This window comes from Triturus cristatus, chromosome 6 (genome assembly GCF_964204655.1).
Source record: "Triturus cristatus chromosome 6, aTriCri1.1, whole genome shotgun sequence".
In the NCBI taxonomy this organism is placed as follows: Eukaryota; Metazoa; Chordata; class Amphibia; order Caudata; family Salamandridae; genus Triturus; species Triturus cristatus.
Genome location: NC_140589.1, coordinates 880011506 through 880028077, shown reverse-complemented (window position 1 = coordinate 880028077; position 16572 = coordinate 880011506). Strand labels below are relative to the sequence as shown.

General features: G+C 46.6%; 1 protein-coding gene across 1 annotated transcript in view; it reads left to right on the top strand.

The window, feature by feature from the left end:
• Window positions 1–16572, top strand: part of LOC146818002 (uncharacterized) — a 138113-nt gene that overhangs the window by 66991 nt on the left and 54550 nt on the right. The window contains exons 5-6 of the mRNA XM_085611477.1: window positions 521–634; window positions 3303–3413. Coding sequence (XP_085467603.1) covers window positions 521–634; window positions 3303–3413 — 225 coding nt within the window. The remainder of the gene's footprint in view (window positions 1–520; window positions 635–3302; window positions 3414–16572) is intronic.

Sequence of the window (16572 nt, the reverse complement as noted above, 5' to 3'; positions counted from 1 at the left end):
TTGGCAGGCATTGTAAATGCATATTCCCAGTTAAAAACATGCACGCTAAAAAATGCATGGCAAAGCCATGCAAAGTATGTGTTGTACCGTTGTACAACCTGAATAGACATGTGGTGGTTCTCTCTTAATGAAAGTGAATTTAGATTTTTCTCTTTTTTCCTTTTTTACCATGTTCAGTGCCCCCAGAGCTCCTCACAGACCTGGTAGGTCTATTAGATCAGACCTATTCCAGGACGAACTTCAAAAACACGTTATAAACAGTAAAACCTGGAGTTGTAGCGTTTTTCATTGTTAATTGGTTGGGGTAATATGGAGATATATTTGTGGAACGTTTCTGTTATGATTCCAGCTGCGTTTCTTATGGTGTTGCTTGAATAAAAATGTAAAAACATAACAAAATGTCGTTCGTTCAGCCATTTATTTATGTTGTAGGCCTCACCTCATAAAAGTTTTTAAGTCACATACTTTTGTCAATATGTGTAATTAACAAGATTCATTATGCAATCTTTATGCACCGCAGGGGAGCAGATTTTAAATTTTGGCGCTGGCTTGCATATGGACCAAGATTTTGAGTCTAGCTTGGTGGAAATACAATGTGCAGAAGATGAAGAAAGCACCACTGGCCCAAACTCAGGTAAATTACAAATGGACCTCACCATTTACATGGCTGGAACAATTCCGTGACCGACCCTTCTCAGAAGAGGTGCCATCGACAGTAGCAGTTACAAGAAGCAAATGCTTTGTAAGGCCTACCATTAGGGAAAAAAGGACTCCAGACCGTAAGCTAGTGAGGTATTTAAATTTCACCATCTATATTTTAGTTTTTTTCTTCTTAAGTGAGGTCACTTTGAGACGAGGTAGTGATGTATTTCCTAGTGCTCTACACATACCACTTATCTCTGACTAGGAGCCTGGCATCATATTCTGCAAAGTTTCTTGAAAAAGGCAGTAGGATCAACTGTGAGGGGATTGGTATATAGGAACTCTCTCCTGCATGTGGCACGTGAATGCACAGAGAAGGAGATTCTTGGTTCATGAGTCAGTCTGCTGGTTTCATAAAAGAGCTGAAGAATGCATAGAAGACCAACCTCCTTGTTAATGCAGTCAATGCTAGCTGGGTTGTATCCATAACTTGGCTCAATCCTTCTAGTCCTGATCAACATGGTTTGTTTAAACAAACTATATATTCAAATGATGCTTGCAAGGCACCTTAATCTGATGGAGATGCACCGGTCTATGATACTGTGTAGCTTGTGGGTATGGTTTGCTCTGCTAAGGGTTAGAGATCCCCCATGAGATATTACTGAGACAACTGTATGCAGGAATGTGGGACACAGGTTTGATGTTTTTCCCAGCGAGCTTTATCTTTCAAAGGATAGTGTCTGGCTTAGTAAATATTGTCTTAGGGGCACATATGTTAATAAGACTATTTCACAGATGTCCTGTTCGGAGATGGATATCAGCCTTGGGAGTCACAGGCTACAAAAGGGGTAGTGATAACTAGCGATAGTCAATTAGAATTGAATGCTGCCCCTTAAACCCGTAGACTCCCTGTCTCAAGGGACCCTGCGATGCGAGGGGAGAATAAGATGCTTCTGGTCTGACACCCTTGGGTCCCTGCCTTCTTTGTCAAACTTCCTTAGATGCACAAGGTGGCTTTAGGATCTGGAAAATTGCTGTGTGGATCCTGAAGCCTGACATTATATAAACCAAGGGCAGGCGGTCGGGGTCAAAAAATAAGAAATTGTAATGTGTGGTCTCCGGATATTTAAGGGTAAGGGCCCTGCCAACATGGATCTTTGATTGAGCTGATTTTGTTTGTCTCCTGACATAACCCTGATAAAACAAGTTTGCAATTTAGGAAATGTTCAAGCAGCTAGAACATTTTAACAGAGCTCAGGATTCATTTGACACCAATTTGTCTTTTACATTTGATTCTGCATAGGAAAGTGAGTGAGCTACTAATAACGTACTAAGTAAAGATAATGAACAATGTTGGCCAGGATAACAATAGGCAGCGTTTTAACGAAGAAGTAATAGTTGAGTACCACTCGGGTACATATATTAGAAGAGGCCAAAATAAGACCGGATTTTCAGACAGTTCAAGGGAAAAGAGTCGGCCTGCTTCAGACTCGATTAGATGGTTAATTCTGAATTTGCCAGTACAGATGGAAGACCCAGTAAAAACAGTTAAAGAAGGAAGATAGCTGAATGTAATGTCAATTTACACGGTTTGCAGAAGCTAGCCAATCGTTTTAGAAGATAAGAGACTATTTTACATGAGACCAGGTTGTAAGTTTAAGGGCTCGATTCACAGAACTAACTTAAGACAAAATCCTAAACTTACTACCATTTTGGTATTCACAGAAGGCACTTACTCATTTCGGTATTCACAGAAGTTAGGAGTCCTAACTTTAGGACTCCTGAATGCTTTCTGTGAATACCAAAAGTCTTATAATTAGGATTTTCTCAATTTAGTAGTTGTAAAGTTAGGACTCCTAACTTTGGGACTCCTAAATGCCTTCTGTGAATACCAAAAGTCTTATAATTAGGATGTTCTCAATTTAGTAGTTGTAAAGTTAGGACTCCTAACTTTAGGACTCCTAAATGCCTTCTGTGAATACCGAAAGCCTTAAAATTAGGATTTTTCTCAGTTTAGTAGTAGCAAAGTTGGGACTCATAACTTTAGGACTCCTAAATGTCTTCTGTGAATACCGAAAGTCTTATAATTAGGATTTTTCTCAATTTAGTAGTAGTAAAGTTAGGACTCCTAACTTTAGGACTCCTAAATGCCTTCTGTGAATACCGAAAGCCTTAAAATCAGGACTTTTCTCAGTTTAGTAGTAGTCAATTTAGGAGTCCTAACTTTAGGACTCCTAAACTGAGAAAAATCCTAATTTTAAGACTTTCGGTATTCACAGAAGGCATTTAGGAGTCCTAAAGTTAAAACTCCTAACTTCTGTGAATACCAAAATGAGTAAGTGTCTTCTGTGAATACTAAAATGAGTAAGTGCCTTCTGTGTATACCAAAATGAGTAAGTGCCTTCTGTGAATACCAAAATGGTAGTAAGTTTAGAATTTTGTCTTAAGTTAGTTCTGTGAATCGGGCCCATAGTTTTCTAAAGGTTTTTGTAATAGATCAGGATAGTTTGCTGTGAAGTAACTGCATTAGTGATGGTATAAAGTGATTTTACAGAAAACCTAAAGTATGAATTGTAGGCAATGAAAATATTACAGGGAGTTTGTGGCAAGGTTGTATTTTATAGCTATGCTTAAGTCACTTTTTTCTTTTTATGCAACAGAGCATATAGATATCCGACCAGTTGTTTCATTCAGCATTAAAGAAGAGGATGATCCCTACAATGTAATTCATGACGACTCGGAAAGAGAAGATAGTACTGGTAGCCCCACACGTGAGTAAATGTGTGTTAATTAGAAGACTGAATCTACTGAACAACTCACTCCACTGAGGTGTTGTCTGGAAACATCCAGCATTCGCCTCAGTGTTAGATTGCACTGCTCAGTCACGTCGCGGCGGGACACCACTGAAGTGTAACATTCCTAATGTTGTCTTAACTAGAGTTGTACTCCCGTAATATATCAATCGCCAGAAGTTGGCACAGGATTTAAAGCATTTCTGCTAGTATTAAGCTCTGAATACCCCACATGATTTTATGGTTTAAATCTTTTTATTGATTTTAAAGATGCATAGGATAACATTAGCCGCCACCTACATCCCATGGTCGGTGGGGAACAATCGAGAGATTATATAGGAGAGAATGATATGAAAGAGCAAGAAGCAAAGGTATAAGAGAAGAAAGAAGGGTTAAGGTGCCTGGTGTGAGTTTCTGCTTACACATGGCTAATAGATAGCCACAGGTGGAATTATGCTTCTATCTGGGAGTGGTCTCCTGAGTGGGAGGTCGTGCTGGGGAGTCGGGGCACTCGGAGGTACCTCAGGCAGGTAAGTTACCTAAATTCGGAGAAGAATTTGATGGTGGTACCCCATGTTTTGTCGAATCTGGGAAAGTGCAGGACAATCCAGCTGTGATCTTCTCCATGCCCAATGTTTCCCATACCTTATATAGCCAGTCTATCTTAGTGGGGACCTCTTCCATTCCCCAGCAGGCCAGCAGTGCTTGCTTGGCGGCACCTAGTGTTAGGGTGATAGCCCATCCCCAACATGATTTAAGAGGATTGGTAGTGGGGTTTGGCAATTCCAGGAGTGTGTAACTTGGAAATCTGGGTATTTCAGTGCTGTGAATGGAGTCAACCTCCTGTAACACTGCGTTCCAATAGGCTTGTATTTTCAGCCAGAGAATATGTGTAAGGGTGCCCGGCTGTCCACAGTTGTGCCAGCACAAGTCACTTCCCCTGGGTTTTCCATTTTGCAGTTCTAACTGGGGTATAGTACCAATAATGTGCGATCTTGAAAAATATTTCTTTCCCTGTGGTACTTCAAGGGGAGGCTCTGGCCCTGTGTATTATGTCCTGCCACTCCTTCAGGGAAAATTCCCGTTCCAACTCCGATTTCCACCTAAGCTGCGCAGGGGTCTTACCTATGTGTTTGTGCTTATTCAGAAAGGAGTAAATATCTCACAGCAAGCGCTTGTCTGAGGAGCGTGTGATGTACCATATCTCAAATTTAGTAAGGGGACGGCTCACATGTGGTTGCACCAGGGGTTGTGTTACCCAATGTCGGATCGCCAGATATTGCCAATAGTTGGCTTGGGGAATCCCGAAGCCTAAGACCAATCCGGGGAAATCTATAATTCCCTTCTCATTGAATAAATCCCCTATCCTTTTACAGTTTGCTTCTTTCTATTTCAGATGACCGGACCCTTTCCGCGCTGGGGGGAAATCTGGATTGCCTATGAAAGGTGTTAGTGGAGAAACGGGGGTTGAAAGGCCAAAGGGTTCCTGCACTCTGTCCCACGCCCCAATAGTCTCCCTCGGTACCGGCAAGATGTAAGCGCCAGCCGGTCTATGCCGTTTAGGGAGCCAGGGAACTTTCCATATATGCATTCCAGCAATTGCGCGATCGATAAAACAACAATGCTTTTCTGACTCTAGCTTGTACTACTCGATCATATATCTTAATAGCGCTGCTTGAAAGTATTTCTCTAAATGCGGGGCCCCAAGTCCCCCGTCTACTTGCTTCAGGAATGTTTGCTGTTGTGCCATGCGGGCTCTTTTCCCATCCCATTTAAAGTTCCCGATAAGGCGTTGTAGTTGCGCCAGTATTCGAGGGACGGGGGGGGGGGCATAGTGGCAATGTCTGCATTATGTATAGGATATGAGGCCAGAGAGTCATTTTGACGGCCGCCAATCTGCCCAACCAGGACATGGTGTGCTTCTTCCAGTTGAGGAGTTTGCGTCTGGTCTGATCCAGCAAGGCTGAGTAGGTAGCCTTAGCTGTCTTTTCTGTCGTGGGGTATATCTGTAGCCCTAAGTAGGAGACGCCTCCTTGGGCCCACGAAAACGGGAATTCCTGACCCAGTTGGTCCTGGTCAGTTCTAGGCAGGGTTAGGTCAAGCGCCAATGTCTTTTGTATGTTAATTTTGAATCCTGATACAGTACTGAATGTCCTCATTTCTTCTAACAGGGGAGGCAAGGAAAGCATTGGGTGCGTGAGGCATAATACAACATCGTCCACGTACAGTTAGGTTTTGTGCTCTGTCTCCCATCCAAATCCCAGTAACCGATTGGAGTCTGAATCTTTCAGCAATGGCTCCATATAGAGCCCATAAAGCAATGGGGAGAGCCGGAAGCCCTGGCGAGAAGCTAAGCCCTTTACTCTGATGCGAGCTTCTGGCGTTCTGTATATGCAATTGACCTATCTGCGATACCAGTCTCCAAATCCAAATCTACACAAAGCGTGTCTCAAGTACGGCTAATGTACCCGGTCGAAGGCCTTCTCGGCGTCAACCGACAGGAGCAGCGCAGGTTGTTGGGTGCGCTGAGTTTTGTCTAGTAAGTGGCAAAGGCGTCTCGTTCCATCGCTACAATTACGTTCTGGAATAAAGCCGGATTGATCTAGATCCACCAGGCCTTGCATATGCAGTGCCAGGCGAGCTGCCAAAACGCTAGTGAAGATCTTTAGATCCACGTTTAACATAGTAATCGGGCGGTACGAAGCGCATTCTAGTGGGTCTTTCCCTGGTTTCGGTATTACCACCACCTCCGCCATAGACATTGTGGGTATTAAGGTTCGAGACTCACTGAATTCATTAAAAAGACGCACTAGCAGCGGAACCAGTTCCGGGGCCAACGCTTTGTAAAAGTCTACTGGAAAACCGTCCCCTCCTGGGGCTTTCCCCGCTGTTACCTTCTGGATGGCCGACAGTATCTCCTCGGGGCGGCTGTCCGCGTCCATCGCTTCTGCATCACTCCGGGGGAGGGATGCTACCGGTGGTCTGCGGATATGGTCCTCTGCGGCCCCCTCTCCCAGTTGCTCTGCCTTGTATAGTGTGGCATAGAAATTTTCAAACGTGGCCGCGAAATCTTTGTCGCTCTGGAGGATTTCTCCTCGAGGAGCCCTTATTCCTGCAATATGGCGGTAATTTGTCTGGGTCCTCAGCATGTGTGCTAGGAGTTTCCCAGCTTTGTTACCCCCTTCGTAATATCATTGTTTAGTATGTAGGAGCGCATACTCCGCGCGGTAAAAATTAAGGGCCTTCAGCTATTTCCGTGTGTTAGTGTGTTGTCTCCTTGTGTGCTTCGTTCCTGTGTGGCGGTGAACTCCTTCTAGCTCCTTGACTTGCGACTCAAGTACCTCCCGCTTGTCCCTTCTATCTTTGTTCAGTCCCGCAGCGATAGATATAAACCTGCCCCTTATGACTGCCTTGAGGGCATCCCAAAGCTGGGGAGCGGAACCGAGCCATTATCATTGATTTCAGATAGTCACGGATTGCGGCCCGTAAGGCGGCTATATTGGAGTTGTATGTGAGTAGTTAATGGTTGAGCATCCACGATTTCGGACGATGAGTGCCCCTGGGCACTCGCAGTATCAGTGAAACAGGGGAGGGATCCGACAAAGCCACCGTCTCTATTATTATAGCCTTGATATAGCCAGTGACACAGGGAGAGGTCCAAAATAGATCTATTTGTGCGTATGTTTGGTGAGAAAATGAGAAAAAGGTGTACTCTCGAGCAGTAGGGTTGCGGTACCGCCAACCGTCCGTCAGCCCCACCTCTATAAGCCTCTGTAGCATGGGATCTGAGAGGGAGCCTGTTACCCACCCGTGTTACTGGCCTATCTATCTGTCAGTTCGGTACTATGTTAAAATCCCCCCAACACTAAATCCTCAACCTGAGAGTCTATAATGACATTCATTGAATCCCTGAGAAAGGCCTCCTGGTGCTCATTGGGGCTGTATATAGAGGCTAAGGTGTAGGTGTGGGGTCCTACCTTGATTCGTACTGCCAACACCCTACCCGGTATTTCTACATGTACTCCTATCACAATTCCCGGGAAGTGCAAAGCTATTCGTATAGCCACTCCAGCCTTCTTCCGTGCGACTGAGGAAAAATATTGTCGATCATACCATTTGGACCGGAGGCGCTTCCAGCCTGCATGCAGCAAATGGGTCTCTTGCACTAAACATATATCGAGTGGGACTCCCTAAGCATTGTGAGTTGTGCACGTCTCTTTACAGGTGTGTTGAGTCCCTGTATATTAAAGCTCATTAACTTGACCTCAATTGTGGACATATGGGTGTTTAAAGAGATGAGTGACGATCATCTTCTGGTGTAGCGTAAAGATTGAGATTAGTCCCTTCTACCCTTGGCCTGTCTGGGATCCCTTGTGTTAATCCGGCACACTGATAGAGTCTACCCACCTTATCCTCTCTCCCATTCCATCTCCTCAGCTGTAATAGTTTCTGTGTCAGCGTCCCTCTCCTTGTCCTAGCGTAGCTGTAGTGCATGTCCCAGTCAATTTTGTGTGTTTGCCCACCTGGAACCTAGGGTCCCCCCTCCACCCTGGTTCTGACGTCCTCCACCTGTGTGTCAACTCCCACCTTTTTCCGTATTACTAGCCTTCCCCACCTGTGGCATTGGTTGTAGGCCCTGTGTCTAGAGAGATAGAAAGGAAAGAAGAAGAAAAATACAGAGACAGAAGAGATGAACAAATACTTGGAGAGTGCCGTCCAATCGGCATTGAGCGCACTGTCGTGCATTGGTCCATGCGTCAGGTGATCGGTCATCTCGTCAACGGGGTGTCTCCCTCCTCCAGCACTAGAACAAGCACCTCCTGCGCCTCCTTCAGCGACCGTACTGAGCGGGTTTCTTTTTCACAATCAAATGAAAGCCTAAAGGGTGACCCCATCGGTAGCGGATTCCTTTGTCTCGCAGGAAAGTTGTGGCTGGCTTCAGGGCTTTACATCATTGAAGAGTGAGCGGGGAGAGATCCTGATATATTCCAACCTGGAGACCCTCGTAGGGAATGGTCGCTTTATCTTTAGTGGCTGCCATAATGGTCTCCTTCTGCTGGAAAGAGTGGAGGCATGTAAGAATATCTTGCTGTTGTCCCGGGTCTCTGGCCGGTCGCCCTGCGCAGTGTGTGTGATCTAGGACGATTACTTTGTCTCCAAGTGTCGGCGCTACATGCCTGAAGAAGCGGGTCACAAATTCCTCCAGCTTACCCCCGTCTGCGAGAAGAGGTACCCCCTTAATGCGTATGTTGGATCTCTGAGAGCAGGTTCTCTAGGTCCTCGAGGTAAAGGTACAGCTCCTCGTTCCGGTCCCTGAGCTCCAGCAACTCACGGGTTTGCTCGGTGATCTCCACCTCTCGTCGGTCTCCACTCCTTTCCAGGGAGTCCACTCGGTCCCCAAGCTCCTGCATCTCCGCGCTGATCTGTTTGATGTCTGAGGCGACATCTTGTCTCAGGCCCGCAAAATCTTCCCTGACTGTCCTGAAAAGCTGCTCCAAAAATCCACGGGTAATTGGCTCCTCCGACTGTTCACCAGGGGATCCATATCTTTCTCCTGGGGTTGGGCCCCTTGCTGTTCCGTCTTTTTGGTGATTGGTTTCTGCAAGAGGTCCTTGATTGTCGCATCCTTTTTTCCCCGGTGCGCGGTCATCGCTATAAGGTTCCGTCGCTCCTCTGTCTGCAGGGTCGCCCCTCAATCCAGCCTTCCGTGGATCGCTGGCTCTCTGGGGGCCAGCAGGGTGAATCCTTATGTCAGCGTATCAAGGCTTCCCTCTTCGCACTCCTTCTCATAGAGTGGTGATATATATTGTGGCGGTGCCTTGACCCCAGTCCGTGCCCCCAGCTCTGACTTGCCCGGCAGTACTCCAGCCTAGTTAGATCACTTGTGGTAGCTACAGAATCGGGCGAGCGTGTGACTCAAATCGTGCCAGTACTTTTATGAGTCCCTCTCCAGGCTGTCTGTTCAGCTGAAAGGCCTCACTTCCTCCAGGTGTGGTTCGTCCGTGCGCACAAGCGGGGATCACCTGGGGGGGGGGGTCTCCACTGCCTACTCTTCCTCCACAGGTCACTGCTGCTAATCCCTGGTTGGGCATGGACCTGGTGCTGTTATTGACCGATTTCTGATGCCAATAGGGTGACCCACGGCTCACTCCTTTCCCCCATCCTCAGCCGCCACTTTTCAGTCATGTCGGGCCCAGCCGGGCCCTCCGCTGTAGCAGGTCCCACTCTGCGGAATCGTCTGCCTCGCAGCTCTCACCTTCTCGGCACCTCTTTCAGGCTTGGTGCCCCTTCGCTGCCCTGTTTCGATGCTGGGAGTCAGGATGGTGGTGCTCGGGCCTGTTTTCTGTCTGCCGGCCAGGCTACAGCGTGGCTCCTTTCTCAGGCGTAGCTCACGTAGTCCGTTTTAGCCCTGCTTTAGGTGCTTTAGGTTGGTAGGCCGCTTCCTGCCCCGCTCGGCCCTGGAGTCTCTGAGCACTCTCCGCCGCACCATAGGCCCTCTGAGTCTCTGTGAAGGGTTCCCCTCCATAATCGTCGCGCCGAGCACACCAGTTTAATAGCGCGGCTCACCGCTAGGCCTCACTACGCTCCACGTCTTGTAGTAAACCGGAGCGGAAGCCCACTGCGTCTCGGGCTCAGCCGCTGCCGGCAGGTCTCAGTGGTCACCCTGGTCGATATTTTCTTTCCCACTGCAAATGGGGCACTCTCAGCTGCGTTGGATGCTGATTTACCGGCCACGGCGAGCGGAGCTCCAAAGGAACGCTGCTACTCCGCCGCCATCTTGGCCACCCCCCCCCCCACATGATTTTACATGAGTATTGTGCACTGTCTGGCAGTGGGTTCAGATTGAAGTGCATCAAGGCACAATTTACTTACAGCAGCCTTTGCCATCTCAGTTGCCTCTGCATCAGTGATCTTGCTAGCGAAGTAGTACATTAGCATGCACAAGGAATCTGTTCCCTGTGCAACAATATCACTAATGTCTGCAGCATTGCAAAAAACATGCATGCCATAGCCCTCGCCCCACGCCTGGCAGGGGTTAAATACACTGATATTCGATTAAGTCTTGCGCATTGATTCCTGAAAAGTTGAATTCAGGCTTTCTCGCTCATGTTTGCTTTTTTTCTTGCCTCCTGTATTTAGCCCTTTTGTCTTCAGTGTATTTGCCATTTCACTGATTGATATATTTCATTACTTTAATTTGCATTTCATAAATCTGGCTGCTGTGAGGTCACATATACAAGGCTATTCAGTTCAACTCGTTCCTGCAAGGAAGAAGAACAGACAAGTTATCTAATAGTCCTAATTTTGACTTTCCTAAACTATGGCCCTTTGCACCCTATTTTTTTCCTGGTGGACAGAAAAGTCTCCCTTGGCCTGGCAGAGGATTTTACATCCGCCAGGCCGAGATTATTCCGCCCGCCAAATTTATAAATGACCGCCTACCTGGTAGTTATTTATAAAGGCATTGGCAAGAAGCACCGTCACTGCAGTTCCTGTCAATGCATTTTACTGTTGTCTATAGGGCTGCATTAGAAGTACGCACGCAGCTCTGTACCAAACAGTATTTTTTTTTTCTTTTCCCCCCCAAAAATCCCGAAACAGGATTTTCATTTTTGAAAAGAAAAAAGTAATGCTCCCTTCGCCATAGGAAGCTTTTCCAATGGTGGGGGGGAGCATTCTAATTGTTTTTACTGTTCTTTACCACCTAGTTATACCTGGCGGTAAGGAACAGTAAAAAATTATTACATGTCCACTCATAGAAATTGGGCAGGCAGACATGTAGCCATTTCTCTGACGGCCCTGACTCCTAAGGGCCGTTGGAGGGTATTAATCACAGCAGAGACAGAGTAGCCTCCACCGTGATTAACCCTAAGGTTCGCCCTGCATTTAAATTCTTGGCAGTAAGGATGTTCCGTCGCCTTACCGACAAGAAATAACTCAGCCCTTCTTGTACAAAAATTGAAAATGATTAAAAATTATTAGCAAACAACTGGTTCTAAGTTTATTATAAAATTAACCAGTTTACTTATCTTATTATGGACTGTTTTTGAAATATTAATCTACTGTTCTTCGAGAACTGCTAGAATGCCCCACCCATAGAGTTCCTAAGTCATCATTATTGATCCTGTTTCATTTTTCTCTGTAAATACATGAAAGCAACACAAGCTCCCTAAGTGCAATGACTAGGGAAATTATAACATATGCCACTAACTATACAAACAGGAAACTCCTGTAATATGTAGCAATAAATTGGTTCCTGATTGATTTTCTCTTAAGTGAATTAATGAAACATCCTATCTTTTGTAAGTTTAAGGTCAAGTTTATTAACAATCAATTTACACCACAACAGTGTTCAACAATACCTAAATAAATAACCAGTAAAATATAGAAAATACAAAGAAATCTGTACAGATATATACATTTGCAGTAAAAAAAAATATATTTTTAAACTTTAAAAAAATGCAATGGACTGTAACGTACTTGCACATTCAGAGACATCATAAAATTAATAAATTAATAAAAAGTTTTTTTATATGGTACTTAAAAAGTATTGAACATGTATACTGTCTATGTGGGGCAGATAATGCTGGACAATAATATGGTGCATGATATAGAGCTTGTTTTCCTCCTATACAGAGGTGGCAGTTATACAGGCAATATGTTTTTCGTACCCACTGCCATGTTAATGCTTTAAGTAGCAAATTTACTGTTCTAAATGCATGAGTCTACTAACAATATACACAAACAAAAATGAGAGGTACGACTGAGCCTGGTTAATCAATACTTTGTCAGCTGCTCCCAACGAAATAACCGAAGGTACTCTAAATCTTGACTGTGAGTGCTGGCATCTCACAAAAAGTGAAGGACTGTCCTCACACACCGCCAGGTGTCATGCTTCATCATTGGCAGTCCTCGCCCTCTAGAAACTCGGTTTGGTAGAGGGCTGACCTTCAACTGGAAACAGGGAGGCCCTTTTAAAACTAAGTGGGGGCATGTGACAAGTGAGTAGAGTTCTAAAAACCATTACAGTTACCAAATTATATTTAATAGAGGAGGTAGCTATATGGTGTTAAAATAATATGGGCGGTGAGCATGGGGATAATATAGTCCCCTCACGTTAGTGACTGTGGTCAACATATTTCTGCCAATAGGCCCAATAGGGTCCGCGGCATTCATCAGGACCAAGAGAGGGCTCCGTTCTTACCAAGGTTGTGGTGAGAAAATACCACTTAGTGGGATGACCTTTGTCACACTCCTCCGGAGAAAAGCACTCCTCCCCGAAGGACAGACAGATACTGCTAGGTGCACCCACGAGAGACGCACCTTGAGGCAAGTTTGACAACAGGGGTCTCTCCTCCATTCTCCTCCCATGGGGCATGTAGGGTATTACTCAAGGGCTTGATGAAAGTCCTTTTCTCCGGTGGATTGTGACAAAGGTCATCCCACCAAGTTGTATTTCCTCGCCACAACCTTGGTAAGAACGGAGCCCTCTCTTGGTCCTGATGAATGCCGCAGACCCTATTGGGCCTATTGGCAGAAACATGTTGACCACAATCAATACGGTGAGGGGACAATAATATCCCCATGCTCATCGCCCATATTATTTTAACACCATATAGCTACCTCCTCTTTTAAATATAATTTGGTAACTGTAATGGTTTTTAAAAGTCCACTCACTTGTCACGGGCCCCCTCTTAATTTTAGAAGTGCTTCCCTGTCTCCAGGTGAAGGTCCACCCTCTACCAAACCGAGTTTCTAGAGGGCGAGAACTGCCGATGATGAAGCATGACACCTGGCGGTGTGTGAGGACAGTCCTTCACTTTTTGTGAGATGCCAGCACTCACAGTCAAGATTTAGAGTACCTTCGGTCATTTCGTTGGGAGCAGCTTCTTTTGTGTTCACATTTCGTGTTGGAGGCTAGCTTGCTCCTAGTGTCCTGTGCCTCTAGTTCCCTCCCCCTGGATCGCCCAGGGGTTAGTGTGCTTTCATATGTTTTAAGTTTACACTATTGTCACCATTAAGAGATTATCTTAATGAAGGGGTGGATTTTTTCAAGAATAATCGTAACTGCACTAGAGACCAAGTTCAATGTAGTTCAGTTGGACAGTCAAACCGTTTCAGTGCGTATTGATAACTAAGCAAATACATGCCTTGGTTGCTAGTAATATTAGACATTTCTTGATTTTAAAATTATCTCGGGGATCCTTTCAGGTCATCAGTTATGCAACAGCCCCTTTGGATTACATTTGCAAGTGCCTGGACATAGATGCTAGAAAAGCTGAATTCTAAACGGAGAACTTGAATTGGAATAACAGAACCTCAGAAGCAAAATTCTGGTGGCAGAATGTTCTAATAGCCTTAAAGCCCTTCGTAGCTGGGCTATACTGGCCATTAAAGTGCCGCTCCCTTGTTAAAGGCCCTCCCCTTTGGCTCTGGCCTTTAACGCTGGAGCAGGCCTTTAATGGCCGGTATAGCCCGCTACGGCGGGCTGTAAGGCTATAGTAAAAGCTTCCGCAAAGATACGGATATATCTTAACTGTCAAGTTTTTCCTGCCAAATGACCCAGGTGTAGAATTCACATTGCTTCCTTACCATTTGGTTACATTGCAGACCTATCGGGGTTAGATCAAGAATGACCATGTTGTTTGCATATATCTATATATATATATTATGTTATGTGTATTTGTGTAGCACCCACCTCACCCAGGAGTGTATTCTGGTGCAGAAGTAGTAGCTGTATGGGTCGAGCCAGGGTCCGGGCTACGTGAAGAGCCAGGTCTTCTGTTTCTTGTGGAATTCAAGAGCTGAGGAGGAGTCTCTGATGTGCAGGGGCAGATCGTTTCAGGCTGTAGGAGCGAGGTAGGAGAAGGAACGACTGCTGAACCTGGTTCTGCATTTAAGGCGGTATGTGCGAGTAGGAGTCCAGCTCAGTGGACTTGTCTGGTTGGTTTGTGGAAGTTTATGCAGTTGTTCAGGTACGTGGGGTAAATGTTGTGTAAGGCTTGAGTGCTGATTCCAGCATACAGTGCGTTGTAGTAGTCCAGCCTGCTGGTGATGATGGCTTGGGTAATTGTACTAAGAGTGTTGGTGGGAGCCATTTGAAGATCTTCATGTGAATCCCGAGTATGCGGAAGCAGGAGACATAGACTGTGTTCACTTGGCCGGTCATGGTGAGTTGGTTGTTGATTACTATTTTGGGGTTCTTTGTGTGGGTTGCTGTTAGGGGTGTGGGTCAGAGTTTGGCTGGCTTCTAGGTGGAGTCAAAGAGCTAGGTGTCTTTGCTCAAGATTGCTACTTTCGTCTTGTCTGTGTTGAGCTTGAAGCAGTTGGTTTTCAATCATCTGGCAACTTCGGAATGCAGGAGTAGAAATTGACCTGGGTTTTTGGCATCTTGTTGGAGAGGGAGAGTATGAGCTGAGACCCATCAGCATAGGATATGATGTTGATACCGTAGGCGCGGGTGATGCTGGTGAGTGGGGTCATGTAGGCCTTGAATAAAGTGAAGCTCAGTGAGGATCCTTGTGGAACTCCGCAGATGAGGTTGGGAGCGTTCAGTGTGAAGGCTGACAGAGTTCGACCTGTCTGAAAGGCATACATCCAATAGATGCAGAGTACAAGTATGTAACTACACAGGAGATTTTTCAGATTTACAAACTGAATCGGCAAATTGTGAAGATATAGAAAACAAAAGAGGATCTAGTATGCAGCCTTGCTGTAGGATCGTATGCATTTTTATCAGTGGTGTCAAACCTTTAATAATAAAAGAAGCAAAGACGATTTGACTTCTCGTAACTACATATTTGTCTATAATCGTTTTTATCAATATTCTCAGTTACTAAGCAGTTAGGTCTGCAGCCAGTTTGCTCATAAGAATAATATCTTTCTTTATGGTCCAAGTCTGCATGTGTTCCAAAATACTCTTTGCAAAGATCTCTTTCCTACCACATCAAAGAGAGCAATTTGCCTATAATTAGTGGGAGCATTCAGGGAACTGTTTTTTAAGTAGTGGTATCATAATGTTCCCAGTCCATGAGAAGTAAATAGAAACTGTTTTATACAAAAGGGAATATAGAGAGGCTAGAAATGTACTCCGGAGTTCCAAATGTCTATTTATGTTTGTAAACATAGCCACCGAGTATCTTGCATTCTTTATGTAAACAATTATGTGATAACATGTTGTGGGAGAGATTTTCTCAGAATGCTGGCTTTTCGACAGATAAAAAAAAGATTTTTCAGGGGGGCGGAGCTTGCTGGCGTTGATGGCGGACGTGTGAGCGCGGAGCTCTCCGTCCCGCTCCTCGTATTATCCGTCTAAATATCCTTGGCTGCTTTGCTGCAGAGATCTACTGACGGGGGAAACCCTACTGAAGCTGGTGCCTCGCGATGCGGCCCCCTGCAGGCTCCGGGAGTTACGGCCGGAGTGCCGGTGAGGAGTGACGGGGCGCGCGCCGATCCGGGCCCCGATCCCCGGGCTGGAGTTTGAGGCTGCCTGAGCTGCGTGAGCCGACGTGCGGTGACTCGGAGTGGCGCGGACCTGATCTCCCGGTGACTTAGACGGAGGGGCGGCGGTTCGATCGGCGGAGGTGGGGAAGGCTTTGTGGTGCCCCTCGCTGGAGCTGCGGTGCACACGCCGACCTTCTGCCCCCTTTTGGCCCCGTTGTGACTGGCGACTGCGGCCCTGTCTGTGTGGGGCTGGAGGCCTGAGTACCCCTGGTGCCGTGCGGCCTTTCGGGGCCGGCAACGATCACGAGCGACGGAGCTCTCCGGTGTAGCCCCTGGGGCGAACTGCTGGGCACCATCGGGTGCGGAGGGGTCGCAGAGACAGACGACGCGAGGAGGTCCAGGCGGCTGCACGGGACGAGTCCATTGCTGTGCCCCCCGGGGACTGGAGAGCTTCGGTGGGGGAGCCTGGGAGCGCGGGGACGCGCCAAGACTCTGGGCGAAGTGTTGCTTGCTAGTCCGTCCCCGGGGGAGTCACGCCATACCTGGCCCGGCTCGGTCGTGGTGCCTGGCGCACGCGGAGAGGCGGCCCTGGGGGCTGGCTGGACTGCCGTGAGGAGCGAGTGTGCTGGCGCAGGGACTTGGCGGCGCCGCGCCCTGCACACAGGAGTGACTGGTGAGACCTGCCCCGGAGGAG